Below are 19,497 nucleotides of genomic sequence, written 5' to 3'. Positions count from 1 at the left end.
TAAAAGAGAAGAATATAAGATTGATAAATTCAACTTTGCGATATGATGCTTCTAGAAATGAAAATAGCATTGAAGAACAATTAATGCTTCTGGTAAATTGGGATTAAACAAACAAGTATTAGCCACACAACAAGTTGTGTAGAAATGTAGGATAGTTCAGATAATGATGCTTCTGCAGCGATTCTAAATGGTACAGCAGGCAGCATGTGCGAGAGATAAGGAACGCGAAAACACAAGAGGCCAAGAGGCGATAAGATAAGATCTGTTTAAATCTAACAATTGCTATTGCTTGGCAGAATGGCGAACGATCTTGCAATGGAAATTAATTATTAGAACGGATGAAACGAAATGTTTCCATCGGAACGAGCTCCTGCTTTAACGCTGTATGTCTCCATTTTTTGTGGTTTGGTTTGTTTTTCGCCTTTATAGGCAAGCCAAATGCTTTCCGGAAAAGGGCGTAACACAAACAAGGGGACACAAGCAAGAGCAATAAAAAACCCTTACTTAAAAAGGGACAAAATACGGTTTAAAATTGGTAGAGTAAGGAAGAGAGAGAGAGGTACAATTTGTTGAAGGATAGCATGATCGAGTGTCGGGATCTTGTAGCGAACTGCATTTTAATAATACACACAAGCTCACAAAAAGGACACACCACAGAAACACGAAAACAACAAATTGCTTGCCTTATTTGCTACATCGCACACTCACACACACAAACAAAAGGGTGCGATGCATTGTCGAGCGAGGTGCCTCGCAACTCGAATAGCTGCAGTTTTAAAAGCAATTTCAGTAAACTCTTTAGCTAGGGTAATTTGTGCGCGTAATTAGCGAGACAAAGCCTCACTACCGAAAATGGTAACAGAAAGAATGCACTGCAGTGTGGCAAACTGAACAAGTAACAAGAAAGCGCAATTTATCAGCGATACGTCCATTACATTTTCCAATTGAACGATGCGTGGAAGGATGTCAGAAACGGTACGGCTCCAACGACTTTTGAAACTCACCTGTATGATCATTAGTTTACGTTTTATATTGAAAAAAATGGTTATAGTTATCTTGTTTACATAGCGATTCGCTTGTTATTTTATGATAAATTACAGTATTTGTTGCTTAGAAGATCGATTTTTGAACACGGAAACACGATCACGAACAAAACTTAAAACCCAACCCCCAACTAGTGACAATCATTATCGTTTCGTTTTGAACATTTTTGCTTTTGAGTTGCTTTGAAAACACACCCCACAAGATGCCACCGACTAGCTGGATTTATGCAAACCGTAGTAGTACTAGCAGCAGCAGCAGCAGTAGAACATATCAGAATGGAGAAAATAGACTTAGAAAATATTTAAAAGCTACAAAAAGGAAAACTAAACACATACTGATACAGCTAGCAACATTGCGATCTGGATGAAGTGATCACCGAGTTCCTAAACTCTCCCGGTTTGATGCTTTATAGAAAGGAATGTGTTATGCAACCACAACATTAGTCAGGCTCTGTACGCTAGCCCGGGCATAGTAAGCTGTCGCTTTTTTGAGTATCACGCTTTATTGTTGGTATCCAGTTCTTTTCTTATAGCATTAATTTAGTGCACACGCTAGTCTTATTCCATCTTGCGTGTAACTTGCCGATAATACTCCCAAATAAAACCATTCATAGTCATTTCTTATTTCTAAATCATGATAATTTAGTAATATTTTCCCTACCATAAGCATTTCTATGGTAGAATAATTTCTTGCAACACTTCACATAGAGATCATTTCCTGTATACATCCATCAGGCCCAATTGATGGGTCACTGTAACGTGCAACGTGCTGCAAAGCATACGGCCAAGCACATCCAACACTAAGTACACAGGCTTTGGTGAAAGTATAGTATCACACTTTCCAACGATTCTCATGTTCCCTATAGCGATAAGCGAGGATAGAAATGAATAGAACCGTTCACTGTGCTAGAGAGAGAAAGATAGGAACGTTACGTGCGGAAGGGAAATAAAACTTTTCACAATTTGGAGAAAACAAACTTTAATATGAACGCATAAACAAAGTGCTCTGGAAACAGACGTATAGTACATTAGTATCCTTGGGCGTGTTCCTGGGCTATTGGTTGGTGAAGATGGTTGAGAAGGCCGTAGTGACAGCAGCAGCAGCAGTAGAAGAAGCAAAAAAAGAAAATGAATGCAAAACTAGAAAACAAAACTTTAAAATTTGATTCTAATAGGTTTTAAGATGAGACAAACAAACATAACATACAAAACGAAGCAAAAGAAAAAGGTAAGGTAAGGTGCAAGTGGATGAAACCAATTACATGTAACCAAAACTGATAGTAATAAAAATGAGATAATCTTTCCTACGTGCAAAGTGTTTTTATTTGTCCTAAGCTAAACAACAACTTCGGTCAATGTTCCGGGCAAATCGTACAAACTAATAATAATTTTTTGTCGTATTTGTCATCAAAATCCGTCGTCCCATTCACCATCCGGCTGCATGACGGATAGGAGCATATCGTCCGTCATGCTGCTGTCTTCCATCGAGAATGGTGAAGGATAGTTGCACGGCGTACATTGCATGTACGCCACTGCGGTATTGTGCCCGGTGCACTCGCACGTTTGGCAGCTGTTCGGGAGCGCTGACGCTGCGATACGCTTTGCAAACACCTTGATAAACTTCTTCGTATTCGCCGTGTTCGAACGATCCTGGCGCAGCTTGTGCCCACCAAATAACGATCCGTTCGTTTCCATCGCCAGTGCAATACACTCGCCGAGCGTTGCCTTCGGCAGTTGAATTTGTCGCCGCAGTTCAGCATCGCCGATTAGCTCCTTCACGTCCTTCTTCGTGTAAACCATCTGGCTATCCATTCCGTAGAACAGGCGGGACACGCGTGACTTCTGGAATGATAGCTCCTGGTCCGCCAGAATGTGCAGCTTGATGTCGTTCTCGACGAGCAGCTGTACGATCGACGAAAAGTCAAGCTTCATCTTGGACGCGACACACCGTGAACACGGCAGCAGTACGAACGTTTTCGATGCACCCGGTCGGAACACCAGGTTTGAGGCCATTGTGATGGCGTCGAAGATGTCTTCGTTCGTACCGTTGCCGATCTTGACGTGATCGAAGAACGGTTGCGTTCCATTGTGCATTTCGAATACGGAGTTTCCAACCACCACACTGTGAGCACGATCAAACGGAGCCGAGCCACCGAATGTCACCACACCGAACAGCGTGTCATCGATGCCCAAGTCTTGCAGCTCCCGGGCGATTCCGCTCACTAGCAGGTTGATACTCTTTGTCTCCACAAACCGTTCGTTGCAGGGCTTTGCTTCAATGATAAACACCACATCGGCCGCCTTCGGAACTTCTTCGTTACGCAGCGGCACAAAGCTACCCTCCGGAACGTAGCTTCCGTTCATTAACAAACAGCTGAAAGTCGAAAAGCGAAAGCCCGATCAGATAATGACACTTTTTGGCTCATATTCAGTACCAACCTGATGCAATTATTTGGAACTCGCAAAGGTGTTCGCTCCAGGCTACATGCCTGAATGTATGCAATCGCAGCAGTACATGCGCCCCGATCCGGCATTAGATTATGTCCCAAGTCCATACACATCTCGTAGAACGGAGTTACGTCCACCACGGAGAAGCAAGTTGCCAGATACGACAGCTTCTGGTGGAAGAAACTGTCACACAACTGACTTAGCTCGTTCGAGGCACTGTAAAAGTTGCTGGTATGGTTCGTCGCAGTAACCGTCGAGCTACAGCCCGGCAACGCCCAACTGTTGAGGAACTGTTCTTCTGTTTCGTTGTATCGATTGGTGGAAGTGATTCGATCGTCAAACATTTCGTTGTTCATCGTTCCAAGCAGTCCCGCCATCTTGCCAAAGTACCATCCACTCAGTTCCAGCCAGCAAATATGGTAGCGCAAGCTGCAACCAACCAGGAAGCCACGTTGCGATTGTATCCACAGCTGATCCGATTGCTGGAAAACCACCGTCTGCGTACCGATCATTGCGGGCAGTGCAGTCGCCTTGTTGTTGATTTTCACAGACTATGCAGGAGGAGGAGCAACGAAATGCAAATTAATATCAAGTTGACACGATCATGTATCTAGTTATATACGTACAATGTTGAACACGTCGATCGCAAGCGTATTGTCATCGATAATGAGTGTAATTTGTCTGGAAGTTTGGCCGTACCTCAGATCCTGAAAGGTTTCGAAAATAGACGATAATTTGACGAATTCTATTAACTCCAAAGATCTTCTAATCTTACCGATGATTCCAACAACAGCGTTATCGTTCGATTGTAGTAATCATGCGCCAACAGATACTGGCAGCGGTTCGAATCATTCAGATCCAACGAAACAAATCGTTTATCAAACGACATATAGTGCCTCGAGCCGATCAGTAGTGCGGTACTCTTAAAGGGCGGAAGCCACACCTCCAGATCCACGTACGGACAGATATCGTTGTACACTGTCCAGATCGTTGTATTGCTACCGGCAAAGAGGTCCTGTATTTTGCTGATATACTTAAACTCCGGTATCTCCTCAAACTTGGGCGTTTCGTTGAACGCATGCCACGACATGGGAAGCTTCTGTTCCAACTCGATCACGCCACGATCGGGATCGAATATGAACTTTGTCTTTGCCTTGCGGTAGTGATCTTCTGCCTCCAATGCTGTCTGTTCGAGGTGTAGTAGCTTTCGACCTATCAATCTAAAAACTTGCGTCAAATGATACCTGTGCTCGAACTCCTCGGCTAATCGTATAGCATACGCTTGCACCTCTTCGTAGCGTTGTATGAAGTAGTGTACAAAGTCAATCTTGCGCAGTTGTTTCACCTCTTCCAGCAGCTTGATCCATGTCAGCTGTAGATCCTCTGCGAATGGTATCAATTGGAAGTACTTCTGGTGCAGGAATTCCCACAACACCGAAGAGTATTTCTGCAAATTCGTCCACAAATCGTTCGTTGTCAGATCCCTGTACAGTAGCTCGACGTCATTGGTGAAGTTAATTATGGTGTTGAAGTGTGGTGATTCGGCTATTTCCTGTGTTGTGTTATGCAAAAATGCTACCGAGTAGAGTAAAATAATTAGAATCGATAGTCCTTGCTCATAATACAATAGTCAAATAGCTACTTACTCAATAGTTCATTTCCAGCAAACCAGTCTAGTGATTCACCATAGTTTAAGAGCTGAACAATTGTGGGTTCTATGTTCTTTAGCAAACCTTTCCACAATGTTTTCGTCATTATTACGGTCTTTTCCCAAAGACTATCTGTTTGCTATAGACGAGGGATGATAATAACGTTAACAAATCAACTCAAACAGATAACGATAGGTTTGTTGCCTAAAATTTACCTTTACAAACTCAACATGTACTTCCTTCACGAATTTATCAAACTGTTTGATCGAGTCTTCTACTAAATATGACAAGTACTGCACGACGCTACCGTCAAAAGTACTAAAAATCATATGCATAAACTTCTGATACGATTGCTTCACCTGCTCCAGCGCCGATATGACCGATTTTCCCAATGATTTTCCAGATTCTCCCATCACCTGTAAAAGCTCCGCCAGTATCTTTGGATATGATGTTTCCTTATTTTTTAATGCCAGCTCGTTCAACATCGTCATGGTAATGTTAGCAATGGAACGAATGTAAAAATCATCTACGTAATACGACGCGTTAAAGAATTGATGCAATTCTTCCAAATCATGCTGCAATATATTCAATCCGTTAGCATCTTCTAAAAATTCTTCTATGTACGGTACTGCTGCCTCGTAAATACTCATTGTGGAGTCCTTTGTCTCCAGATACACTTGTTTTATCCAAAACTCGATGGACTCCATAAACGATTGATGCATTTGATTCACGTAATCGCGTACCAACTTCTGTACATCCGATTTGATTTCCGGGCGCCATAGCAGATGACCCGTAATCAGCCGAGAATGGTTCATCTTCAAATAGTACGTTACATCCACTTCACGTGCCTTATCATAATCTCGCCATAAATCGAAATAAGCACTGCGCGTGTCTGGGATGATACCGTACATGTACACATTCTCCGAACCATCTGGTGTCATGTTGACCTTCATTTGCATCATTTTGTCGTCGATGTTCAGATAAAAGAATCCAGTAGCATCCAGCTCTGGACCATCCAAAAGGGTTCCGTTGATAAGGTACACTGGATACGCTCCGGTTGCTTTTGTCCATACCCGGTACTTGCTCTGGGAAGTTATTCGCTGCAAGACAGTTAATGGTACAACGATCAATGATCATGCTTTCTTACACAAATGATAATTTTTACAACTAACCTCATAGTGCATCTCCTTCTGGTGTAGGTTCATCCATCCCAACACATGTCCATGCATCTGCGACAAATAAGCTCGTTTGTAATGCGAATTTGAGCTCACACCCCACAGTCCTGGTCTCAACCCGATCGATCCAATCGAATCTAGATCCAGATCGGATGCCTCGTGTGTGCTAAACAGATGGTACGAATAGTTCCAGAACCCAACGATCGGTTGCATGTCGTTCAGGTCGAGACCCATCGCCAACAGATGCTCATTGTCGTCATTGTACCGCAGTTCCGCCTTCGAGCTGAACCAATGCTTCGGATCCGTAAAGTATCGTGCGTCTACCGTCACGTCTCTTTGGAAACTTGGATGTCCTAAGAACACGCGAATCTGCTGTCCATCAGTGCTGCTGTTGGCAAGATCGCGCCATACAACACCACCTCGAACAGTGCGTTGCTTTGGCATTTCACTTTCGTCCTCTGCGTTGGTACGGTTTGGACTGTACGAGAGTGTGATGTCCGAATCAAATGCACTCGATGTGTACGAGTACCATCCATCGGCCGATATGTTACGATTCGGGTACGATATCTTTAGCGTAAAGTTCTGTGCCTCTACATCGTCCCGCGAACGATTGGTTCGCTCAAAGTCATATGCAATCCACACGGTGGGTGCTAGCTGCAGTCTAGATTGCTTCTTGCTTACAATATTATCCTCCTCAATGTTGGCCGTTAGCTCCACCGTTCTGTTCGTTTGAATAGCCCGCACAATATATTCACGCCCCTTTTCCTTGCTCAGCACATGCAGCTCTCCGGTAACGTTAAACTTGTTGTCCTCCTTGTTGTCCAATTCGAATATCTCTGCCCGCTTGAAATCCTATAAGATAAATAGATATCATTTGTGAACTATTTGTCCAATTGTAATTGACTTCCTAGCGATAACTTACCATCGATTCCACTGTAGGATCTTGCTTGTTCACTGAGTGTACGTAATGTACTCCAATCGGCTTGTATTCATTCTTCAACATCACCTCTATCGTTTCCTTGTCAAAGCCAGGTCTGTAAACCACAACTCCAGATAATCAGTCACTATTGCAGTTCTCACAGTTGGGCAAGACAATGCCTTCGTATCTTACCTTGATTCCTCCTTGGAGGTATACTGTCCGCTAAGCACGTTCTTACTATTGTACTCTACCTCTGCATAGCCCGTCGTAATCGCTGGTCTCTCCGATAAGCCATACTTGATCTCCGCAAAGTGTCTCGTTTGCAGTGGAACTTCCATCTTTACCGTTCCTTGCTGTTCTCGATCCTGATTGTTATTGCGATAGGTTGCCTTTGCGTCGAATATCGCACTCGACTCAGGCCATGATCCCTTCACATATCGAATAGATTCGATCGGAGACTCAATAAACTCAAGCTGTCCATGGATCCAAGATACGTTTAGGAATGGTGTCGTACAGTTGACGTCGGCCTTCATGTTCGAGAGATCGTTGAATATAACGTTAGCGCTCATCACTTTAGTTGAGGCCGGCATGGAAATGTTTCCACTTCACAAAGGGTGAGAAGAAAATATGATGAAAACTACTGTTCTCTACTCTTTCTATCAATTTAACTATACTTTGCACTTACCTCACGAGATACAAATTTTCTATTGTATCGTACGTTCCATGGGTCACAAAAGCATCTTCCAAATACCATGGTCCCCGCAACGTCACCATCAACTCTTGGCGATCACCGATTCGGAACACGTTCAGGATCGACTGAATCCTTTCCTTACGTACATCGGGGCCCCAATCGAACCGTACCAATGCACGAATATCTCCGATGCCGCTGTACTCCGAATGATAGGCGTATCTTTTACGACTTTCGTCTGTTTCGTACGATGTTTCCATGTTGAACGATTTTACTGGTTCCAGAAACGGAAGATTTCCGTTCATAGCAAGAGCTAAGGTGTGCACATCTCCGACCGGCTTCGGTAGCAGTACCTTCAGCACGGCCGACATATCACGTATGGAAATAAAGTCTACCGACGAATTCGCACTGAATCTACACGTACAAAAAACAGGATCAGAATCATTCACTCTACCTCCCCATGGCTTCTACGAGACAAACATCCCAGCACATCGATCATCATACTTACATCCAAATGTTATTCAAGTTCAAATCACCACCAAAAGTAAGATTGTGGTTGTTTTCCAAATCTGGACTCACGTACCGCACACCCGTACGGAAGTAACGTTCAACCGAGTTTCTTAGCACCCGATTCTCCAGCGCAAACTGCGTATTCGACTTCAACGCCCAGTTCCACAGACAGCTAGCATTGCCCGACACATCTCTGATGCCGTACCGAGCCACTACAGATCCCGAAATTGGCTGCACATCGAACATCATCTCAACATCCGCCTGATCAATACCATACTGGACCCACGGTGAATGGAGATTAAACTTGCCAAGAGCTTTTCCATTCGCTTCTGGGTTTATACCCATGTAAAAGTCAACGCTTTTCAGACCGGGCTCGGATGACTCCAGTCCCAGCTTCAAGAACCAATCGGACATTGCCAACAACTTGAAGCTACCGTCCAGCTTAGCTACCTTGTTACCACTTTCCACCTCCAGGTTAAACTCAGTCGATGTGGATGAGTTCCTACAATCATATCGAATCGATCCTATCGACCCTTCCGGCGTAAGCGGTTGAAATGCCAGCTCGGCTCGGTATGGTATGTCTTCCGCTATCGTTGCGCTACCCTCCACCTGGAATATGTGTTCGTTGCGATACAGCTGTCCAGACACGGCGTACTCACTACCCTGACGATGCTGCAGACGTCCGTGGATGGAAAAGTTTCTGTAATCCTCCATCGGTACGCTCAGATCTACCATGAACAATTCGCGGTTCCGCTCCGCCCTGGCCTTGATCTCCTCCACCACACCGTTCTTGTCGTGGAATTTCACATTGCAGTGAGCTCTGGGTAGGGGCGATCGAGTGATCAAGAAGTCGGTGTTGATTAAATTGATCGGCAGGAAGTTTGATTGGTATTTCCCAGCGCCCTTAATGTAGTGAGGCTTTGCGAATGACCAGACACCATCCATGCGGAACTGTAACATGAACAGGAAACATCGATTTAGATAAAAGAACGCAACCAACACCAACACACAAGAACAGCTTCCAACTTACATTGCTATACAAATCACCATCGTTTACTGTGAAACCCAAGTCCATCGAGTTTTCCGTGCTGGAGAAGTCCTGCTTGTAGAACACACGACACGCATAGTAGGGCATCAGGGGCGCCCGTACCCAAACACTCATAAACGAATCAATGAATTGATCCTCAGCCTGTATGCACAGAAGGAATTACGATAACAAACACTCATATTTTTTTCTCAAACACTCATACCAACACATTTACATGCGATCTTCTTACCTCAAAAGACAATGCCAAAGATGCATCCGTGGTCATCGTTTTAGCCGTCAAGTTACCCTTGTAGCTATGATCTTCCAGCTCTAATGTTCCGTTCAGGAATACTTTCTGCAAATTCTTCATCGGAGTCATCAGATCAACCAGAGCCTGATGTTTGTGCACTTCAGCCTCATCCACGCTCTTCTTATAGTTCACATGAAATCCGGTATTGACCCACTCCGAACGGTTGTTGAATTTTACATTCATGCCAACAGTGATATCTGTGGTTTCATCAGAGAATTTCATCACAAACTCCGATGTGATTTGCTGTGCTACGGGGAACGGAGTCTTCAACTGCAAGCTGTTGTGCATGTTCAGCAAATGTCTCAAATAAAATCGATCGCGGAAATCAATGTCACCTTGTGGTACTTTCAGCTTACCGATCGCTCGATATTGAGAGTTTTGTTCCGTCAACTCGAGCGTGCCCTCGATCGTAGGCATAACGATCGTGTACAGCTCAATTTCCCCAATAAAATTCAACAAGTTCTCCTCATCCTCTTCTTCATCGTAGTCCTCATCATCTTGCTCATCGTCAACTTCGTTATTCCACAGGTTTTCCTCAACCAATGTGGACGCTGTTTGTGGCAGCATCACACGCTTGATGTCCGGTTTCGGCTTCGACATCGCTTTCACTCCCAGTTTGTATTCTGAGAACTTACCCGAAAGCTCCACATCAACATATTGCGCTCGCTCACTGTTGATCACCACCTTCACTATCAGTGCACTCTCTTCAAACTTTTGCAGTGGAGTGTATATGCGATAAGAATACTCAAAGTCCTTCAGGTGAGCCTTCCTCCACACGCCAGTACAACCCAACACCATATTGTTCATACCGGCTCGGAAATCTACGTTGTCCTTTTGCAGTTTAGCATGCAGAATCACTTTCTCTAGCTCTTTCAATGGTGTGGCGAGGTGGAACTTTACGTCAAAGTTTTGTGGAGACACGACCGCATACAGTAGCTCTATACCGAGTTCCGTCTTCGGTGTAATTATCTCCGCCACCAGGTGACGATTCTTCTCACTGATTCCGAACCGTCCATTTATGCTGCGATAGTTGATGTTCGACGAGGTTATGTTTGCCGTCAACATACAGTCCACCAGATTGCGTATGTGTCCCTCGAGCAGTAAATCGTACGTATTATCATCCAGCTGCAGATCGGCGGCTCCTGTGATAGTGCGATTTTCGCTCACGGATACCTTCGCGACAAGCGCCCCCATTCGATAGTTCTCATATGGGCTTATCAATCGAAGTGATCCTGTTATATTGCTGTGCCGCTTATCCGCTTTGTGCTGCCAGTTAGAGCGAACCGAAAACTCTTGCACAGGCTGATCGGTAGTTTCGTAGTTTAGGAGGACAGTCGTCTCGACCCGATCGGTTACTAATGTCTGGTTAAAGTACATCGTTACTGCAGGTATATTACGGAGGGAGCTTTTCAACTGTGTGCCTAGCTCACAGTTGAATATCTCCTTATTTGACCGGTACGTCCCATTCAACTCAACTCCCAGACGCTGATCCTCGGCCCAATTTGCAATAAGGTCTGTATACAGCACGTTATCCTTGAAGGAAAACGCTCCGCTCAGCGCATTTCGACGCCAGCCGTGGAAAGTTGTGTTCAAGTGAAGTAGTAACCACATCTTGCTTAACATCTCCTCGTACGTACCGGCATCGAAATGTATCACGATCGCTTCCGTTGTGTTCCATGAAATGCGCGCGTTCGCCAAGTATCTTGGATGGATTGCCTTCAAATCGAACGTCCCGCTGAACGTACGATTGGGATACGACAGTAAGAACAGTCCATCGTAGATACGATCCGTAGGAGTGTTTAATTCTCCCGTCAACGCAATTCGTTGCGTCGGGTCACGATTCGCATCCCACTTGAACTCTACACCGACTTCACGTTTCAACGGTGTCTTATAGCCTCGCAGTGTGGCGCTGATATCACGAATCCTATAAAACATTGAATGATTAATGCAGCTCCAAACCATTTTAAACCTCTTTTATTTACACTCACTTATCAATGTGTAGCTCCAGATCCAGTTGCTTAATCGGAGCGGATTTCATGAGTGCCGAAAACCAGTACCGTTCATCTTTCCATTGCACCATTGCGTAGCTCTTAGTACCGTTCGCTATCTGCTGCGTATGTTGTAGGATAATGCCGTACGGTTTCTTCTCGAACATCGCGTTGATGCTTAAACGATGATCAAACTCATCTTGGACGTACTTCATATCACCAAAAAACTCTCGGATGCTGTTGGTGCGTCCAAATTGTGCCGCCAATTTCGCATGATGGTGGAATTTAGCACTGGAGCTATGATCCTTGTACAAACCGGTAATATTTGCCGCATGCTCCGTAAACCATATGCCTTGGAAATCAAACTATTCAAAATGCACACATAAAAACAGAACGAACAATTTTAGCATAGCATTTTTTATACCACCAATTAAAACTACAACTTACACGATGCTCTTTAGTAGATGTTTCTATTAATCTTATAGTTGCCATACATGGATGAACGCCTGGTACGGTCATATTAAACACGCTCTCCAGCCAAAACCGTTGTGATCGGGGCATGACAATTGAAAAAATTCCAACTATCTCTTTTGCAGCCGCATAACGTAGGAGCATGCGTACTGTGCGATACACTCCCTTTCGGGGCATATTGTCGTAACTAAAATAATAAAATAGTCGTTGTAAGTTGTTCTACAGGATTATCGACGTATGCATCCTTTTAACTCACACAACCATTGCCTTCACATCGATATTTGCGCGAGGTCTAGTAAGCTCGACCGACACGGTAGCCCGCTCTGTTGGGTCGGTCTGTACCGTCGATCCACCGATTAACTGCTGACCTTGGTAGGGGCCTTCTCGAGCGAATATCACATTCAATGTTGTCCGGAACTTCTCGTCTCTTAAATCTGGTGCATTGTTGTGCAGCAGTGTGAAGTCTACGAGACCCATTCTATCCAACAAAGATGCATTCAGTGCGACGTCAAAGTGTGGATAGGCACTTGATCGCAGGTCAAAGTTAGCCCTATATGTAAGACCCTCCTGCTGCACTATTTCTGCTAATGCATTGATTACTAATTGTTCTGGATTACTTCCTGAAAACTGGGTACAACATTTGAAAATTTAAATTTTGGCAAATATATGAGATACCTGCTAAATCTATACCCATCAACGTACCCGATACTCCACTGTGTTATGAATCATATACGTCATGTTGTGCGAAACAGATACATATCCGGTAGCCGTTGCACGAACTCGCCGCGTTTCAATCATGACGATGTACTCCCACAGCGAGATGTTTTTCCTTTCTGTGTACTTTATTTGACCACCCAAACCCGCGATCCGTTCGTGATTTACCGAAAGATAAAAGGACGGATAGTACATGCGCCCATTCCGTGTGTCGGTCTTGTTAAGATGCAGTTCCAATGCCAGATATTTACGATCATTCACGTTCAGCGACATTTCCACCTGCAGTTGGTTTGGATTGTTGATGTACAGCCCGATCGCCTTATGGGATATATTGCCGTTGACGAACGACATGCTTGCTGTTTTACGTTGCATTTCGTTCGTAATATTCGCACGGAATATACGCGGGATTTGAGAGTTTGGCGTTTCAAACAATACACCCACGATCGTTTGATTCTGCCGTTCAGCCCAGCTGTACTTCAGCACAAACATCTTGGCCGTTGGATCTGCTTTCTCCAGGCTGACATCGAAGTTAACTGGTCCGCTGAGGATAAGGCTCGGTACTTCCACATCTTTGCCGGTGTTACTCACATCCGGTAGGCTATAGTTGGTACACATTTTCAACCCGATCGCCTGATTAATGTATGGCCAAGTGCAGGTCGAGTTAGAGTAGCGACGCTCGATGCCAGCTTGCTGTAGTTCGCGTCTTTCCGTCAGTACAAACATCTCCGAACGAATGCTGAAGATATCGTTCCGTTCCTGGGGCAAGCTGACCTGCAATACTGCTTGATCGGTTCCACGCAGCTTGAGATGAGCCGCCAAGGTTGAGCTAGAGTAAAGGTTGGTCTTTACTATTATAGCCGTGCTGGCATGCATTAGATCACTCCTCATTGACGCCGTTATATCCATCGTGATACTTGGCTTCAGTTTTCCCTCAATATCAATCAACCAGCGGGCAAAATCGAATGCTTTAATATTACCCATTGAGTGAAGATCAAGAGACGATGCACCTACAAGACCCAAAGCCAAGGGCATCCCAGAACTAAGAGGAACATCGTATGATGTGTCCAAAAATACGGACGATTTCGTGTACGACGACTCTTTTCCACTGAATAAATTCGCCAGTTTTTTGCGCTCATCCGATATTTTGAACAGCTCCAATCCGTTTGAGTAGTAGTGCAGATCGTTGCCAAAAATCTTAACACCAATCGTGACCTGAGGTTTGTCGAAGTTACCCTTCAGCTGGAATCCGAGACGATCCACGTCCTCTTGTATTTGACGTGTAATTACCTGTGGCAATCGTTCTACAGCAGCTCGTTTTTGTCGACTGCTTTCCTCGGGATCTTGCAAGTAATCACGCCATGAGGACTCACCATCAAACAACTCCAACACCTTCGTAGGAACGTACTGACGAAGGAACTTCATGTAAGTGTCGACTCGCTCTCCAACCTTCTTGGCGCTGTACGTACCATTTGGACCGAACAAATGATGTACCGACTGCTCCAAGCCCTCCAGACGTACATTTAGCTCCAGGAAGTTTATTGACTCTCCGAACAAATCCGTCGTCAAGTTCAGTCGTAACGATCGCGGTACATACGACTCAGTGCTGAAGATCACATTGCTATCTACCGTCATACCGAAGTTGTACTCATCGAAAAACAGCGTCTGTTCGTAGTTGCGAGAAAACTTGCGTATGTCAAGATTGAACTTGCTGTCCAGATCGTTCTCTGCGAGTAGACCCTGTGCCTGAACTCGCACGGGAGATGCACTTTTGGCGAGATTCGTCAGATGAGACCAAACAAAAGATCCGACCTGTTTTACTTCTTCCGTTTTCAGCACATTCTTGATCAGTCTTACCGACAAATGATCCGGACATCGCATTGCTTGCAAGTATGCGGCAATACGTACCTCCACGTCCAGTAGGAACGTAGAGTACAGCTTCAAGAAATAATCCTTCGTGCGGGTACAATCACTACGGCGAAACACGTTAACCGCCTCTACTCGCACTTCGATCGGGTATCGCTCACTCTCAATGATGGTCCGCAGATCAAAATTTAAGCGTTTGTTTATCACACCCATGTTGCCTAAGGACATTAATAGCACAATCACGCGTTCCCGTTTTCGACGGTCATGTTGGAGCTTTGACTCAGCACTCTGGATCGTATCGAGCAGCTCCTCTTCTAGATATTGTACGATCGCCTGTACTGCCTCACTTTCCGCACAGTTCGAGTGTATTTTACAGAACGTGTTCACTACCGTAGATCCTGACAAAAGGTACGTTTGATCACCGGATTCCTTGCCATGCTTCATCAGCTCCAGCATTGCCTCCAACACCTCTTCGTTCGGGCGGGTTAGGAAAGCAAATGATTCCATCCATTTGTTTGCAAGCGCTGGTTCTACATTGTTTTCGACAATTTTATCCTTCATGAGCGTAACTGAGGCGGCCGAGCCAATATAGGGTAAGCTTTCTAGAATATGTTTTTGTCCATTATCACAAATGGATCTAGAGCGCATTAGCAATTGTTTCAGTGCATTAGAAGATAGTGCTCGTGCCGTGGTCAGAAATTTAAGAAATACAGTCGGAAATTCACGCTTTATGTTTGGGAATCCATGAACGCAAAGCTCTATCAGCAATTCTCGGGATGCTTTGATCTCATCATGAGTTTCGTGCACAGAAGGCGTGTGATCGTACAGTAACGAGGAACGGCGCTGGATATCAATCTCGTTATTGCTTTCCTGACTGTACGTTTCTTCATCTGTGAGCTCCAGCCTATTGTAAGTTTCAGTTACAGCACCGGCTAGCCCATTTGAAAACGGCACAAGCTGATGGCGTTCATAGCAGGCAACACTTTTGTAGATCGAATTATCGATCATTATCTGGAATAATAAAAAAAGAACATACATACTTGTTGCATTAAAAATATGTCAAAGGATGTTTTAAATACTTACATCACAATAGCTTTCAGATTTGAGTATTGGCCAGACCACGTTATTCTAAAAATGAAGTACTCTATCAATAAAAATTTCTGTAATTATCGTAGCATTAACACAACATGCTTACCGTTCGGAAATCATACGGAACTGTTTGAATGAACGATTTGGTTTTATGCCGTCGTCTACACGAAGCTAGATCCTTCGTCTTGCGGAACAACAGCCCGGTACCGTTACGACCATTTGTCTTGTACTGCACATCGCATATACCGGACACATCTGTTTCCGTCGTATCGTAATCGATGTCTAATCGGGGCATAGTATTCTGCAGCGCTGACAAGATTCCACGCTTCAGGTTCAACGTCCACACTGGCTCATCGTGCTCATGGCAGAGCTCGCCGATCATTCCATCGTGAAAGTCAAAGCGAAGTTCAAAACGCATCAGCTCCTCTGCGATGACATCACTCTTCGGATGCATACCATTCTGCTCATCCACAGCTTGAGGCTGAGTGTCTTCCGGTTCCTCTCCATACTCGAATTCTACTTCCTCAACCGGACGCTCTGCTCGTTCCCGTACCTCGATCGAGTGCAATCGTAAGATACCTTGGCAGGGCGCATGGAAATCTACCTCCACGATGGACGATATGTGCAGCTCGGATGTGTTATCGCTGCTCCCAACCACAGCGGTTTTTACGTACATGGAATGGTCGTACTTGTACAAGTGGCCGACATTGTAGTTGAACTTAGTTGAATTGTAACAAACAGGCCGTCCACAAATTTGAGGATCTCGCAATGGATCTGTGATGATCGGAAAGCAACATAAAGTTCAATTGAATACTAAAGCTAGGGGAATACTAGAGCTATGATTCGTTATTTTATCAATTGCTGTAAAATATCTATTCCATGCTTGTAAAGCTAATACTTCTTGGATAACTTTGTTAAAGCATTAAAGAGCACTTTAACAACTTAGAATACTTAACAACGAATAGGCCTTGCGACAAGATTTGATCGAAACTATCACTACCGTCATTGAACAAAAACATTATTCCATATAAGAATTGATGTACTTACTTCTCTTATATCCTTCGACGGTGAGAACCACCATGAGAATGAATACTAATCCATTAGCTACACTTTTATGTTTCTCCATGTTAAGACTCGCGCATTTCGGTCTATGATTTGCAATTACATATCTGGCCACTCACAAAATAATCATTTCCAACGGGCACTGTATTAAACTTTTACTCTGAACAGATTATCTGAAAAACACATTATAAATTCAAATTAATACCACACTACGGTAATTCACAAAACACCAAATTTCACATCAGCTGCCCCCATTTGCACGTGAATGATTTTCAGTTATGCCTTCTAGCGTTATCAATCACCCTTTTCACTTCCTATATCTCCCTAAGAATACTGTCGATTCAGATGCGGCACCAAAATAGTATGTGAACAAACATAATACCCGAGAGCTGGCAAGTATGTATTTGTTTGCTATAATCTTATCACTTGTATACAAAACAAACACACCACGATCACATCCCGAATTCGAATACACTGCCGCCTGATGGCAGGACCTTCACTGCCCATCCGGCCAAAATAAATGCAGCTAAATCACTGACAGCGATTGCCACAATCAATGTATACTTGAACTATGGTGGCGAACTGCGAAAATCACACATCACAACGATTGCTGGGTTATTTTCACTGCGTCGCTTAATCTCATTCTTCTTCCTACACAACTCGTATTTTTAAAACTCAACACTCCATTGATTCACTGGCTTTTCTGATAACGGAAGAGGATGTTGAAGTTTCATTGACTGTGCCAACGTGGAAGCCGGATCCAATGATCACCGAACATTTCAAGCATTTTTGCTTGATCACTAATTACCATGTTCACTATTTTGCACTACACCAATGTGCCGGAAAAGCACTTTCTAACATGTTTCTCCACAATCTGACATTCAACCAATCTTAAAAGGAACCAATTAAAGACGTGTTTCACGGGGTTGTTACGCAATCAGTAGCTCCTCGAAAGCCTTCGTATAACTCACGAGCTGATTTTCCATTACTTCCCCAATTAATCACCATCAAAGGTTGTTAAAGGAACATTAAGGCTATTGGCACTACTTCACTAACAATAAATGTAACTATTCAACTCACCATTAACACTTAATATCACTAGTAGGGAAAGTACCACAGACACCGGTCACTGCTGGAGCAAGATCACGAACCGAACCGAACCGAACGCAAGAACAGACTGGCAGACTGGCTGGCTGAGAAGAATGATCTAGCTAGAAATCCCTACGATCCAGGAATCATCCGCGATAATGATGCGACTTGGTGGAGACGCCCGAGCCTCTTATCACCAGTCTCGTGTCAAAGGTTTTCTACGATCGTTCAGCATGAATGGTGTGATGATAAGCTAATGCTGTCGTACGCATAATCATTACAATTTCTGCCCGAAAGAGTATTCCAGTTGTGAGCTCACATACAGTCTGTTTTCTGCTGTTCTTAGTCAACGTTTTTACGAGCGATGAAGACTAATAGTACGACACATGGCTATGTGTGTTGGAGAATGACGCTACCTTGGGTGACGGAATGCAATCCCGTGTGAAATCGATAGGAGGATCGAAATTATGTAATGTCTGCCTGTTTTGTTTGGATGACGCCTGTTGATACGTCAGCGATAAGGAACGACAAACACAATTTCATAATGAAGATTGAGTTTTATTCCCGCCTTAAGACACATACATCAATTCTAAGCCGAGTTACGTTCCATTTTTTTTATTCTACTCGTTCGGGAACTCATGAGTCTCTTTGAGCTTTTGTTAATGAATGGTTGGTATTGTTACGGTTACAATTATTTCCCAAAAACCAAAGGTGACTTTCTATAACTTCTGTAGAGAGAACTTTTTTTTTGCAAGCGGACATTTGAATTTAGGACGGGAATAAATCTACTGATCAATATACCAATCTGGTTGGCGCTCCTTTTTCTTTGATACTACAGCCGTTGTCGGGCAAAGGCGTGCGACTCTGTACTACCACTAATGGGCCTAGCTTTTAGTGGCTTATTAAGTTTACCAGAATAGTCGAATGGGAGCACGGTCCATTGGAAGCTTGCACCCATAATGGGCATGATTTATTAAGTCGTACCAGTTGACAACTGTACCACGAGACCGGCCGGTTTAGGACTCACACTAGAACAAATTTCGGCACCGAGACTGAATCGAAAATTAGATCAAAATTTCGAAATTTGTTTAGGGAATTTGAATCTGGTAATTTAATAATTCTCTTCAAAACGAATGAACGAAGAATTTAAGAACGAGAATGATATGCGCTACGCCGCTTATTGTACTAAAACTAAAGTATGATAACAATCGCTCGAGAAATTGTCATCGCTCATCCCCCTCTTGACATTGTGCTACATGCCCACTCGAAACCCTGAGATACAGGTTGGCAGTGAAAGTGTTAATTTAAACTAAAAAACAGAAATCATAATGGGTGACAAACTTTTGTTCCATTTTTTATAGCGAAGAAACGGTGTGAAGGGTTTAATATGTTGTCTAGCCACAGATGTTGCTTACGCGCTATCAACCACTTGCAACCAAACCGGTTTTGTTC

General features: G+C 43.9%; 1 protein-coding gene across 1 annotated transcript; it reads right to left on the bottom strand.

The window, feature by feature from the left end:
* Positions 1-2,343: 2,343 nt before the first annotated feature.
* LOC120899870 lies at positions 2,344-18,140 on the bottom strand. The gene is made up of 21 exons (XM_040306159.1): positions 18,037-18,140; positions 16,942-17,129; positions 16,001-16,668; positions 15,889-15,933; positions 12,931-15,816; positions 12,485-12,855; positions 12,205-12,415; positions 11,758-12,122; positions 9,710-11,693; positions 9,463-9,621; positions 8,431-9,383; positions 7,920-8,336; positions 7,427-7,837; positions 7,238-7,349; positions 6,313-7,167; positions 5,356-6,240; positions 5,138-5,279; positions 4,267-5,066; positions 4,118-4,198; positions 3,483-4,042; positions 2,344-3,417 (listed from the first exon to the last, which is right to left on the bottom strand). The coding sequence occupies exons 2-21, from the start codon at positions 17,018-17,020 to the stop codon at positions 2,451-2,453; spliced, it is 12,951 nt and encodes a 4,316-aa protein (XP_040162093.1). The 5' UTR covers positions 17,021-17,129; positions 18,037-18,140; the 3' UTR covers positions 2,344-2,450.
* Positions 18,141-19,497: the final 1,357 nt, after the last annotated feature.

This window comes from Anopheles arabiensis, chromosome 3 (genome assembly GCF_016920715.1).
Source record: "Anopheles arabiensis isolate DONGOLA chromosome 3, AaraD3, whole genome shotgun sequence".
Lineage (NCBI taxonomy): Eukaryota > Metazoa > Arthropoda > Insecta > Diptera > Culicidae > Anopheles > Anopheles arabiensis.
This window is presented reverse-complemented; position numbering and strand designations above follow the sequence as displayed.

Bases quoted from the DNA above. Each gene is read 5' to 3' on its own strand.
- LOC120899870 (XM_040306159.1), bottom strand. From the start codon at position 17,020: ATGGAGAAACATAAAAGTGTAGCTAATGGATTAGTATTCATTCTCATG. The intron at 9,384-9,462 runs GTAAGTTGGAAG...TTCATGTTACAG, and splicing joins ATGGTGATTTGTATAGCAAT to TTCCGCATGGATGGTGTCTG. The intron at 4,043-4,117 runs GTACGTATATAA...CCTCCTGCATAG, and splicing joins CGATCGACGTGTTCAACATT to TCTGTGAAAATCAACAACAA.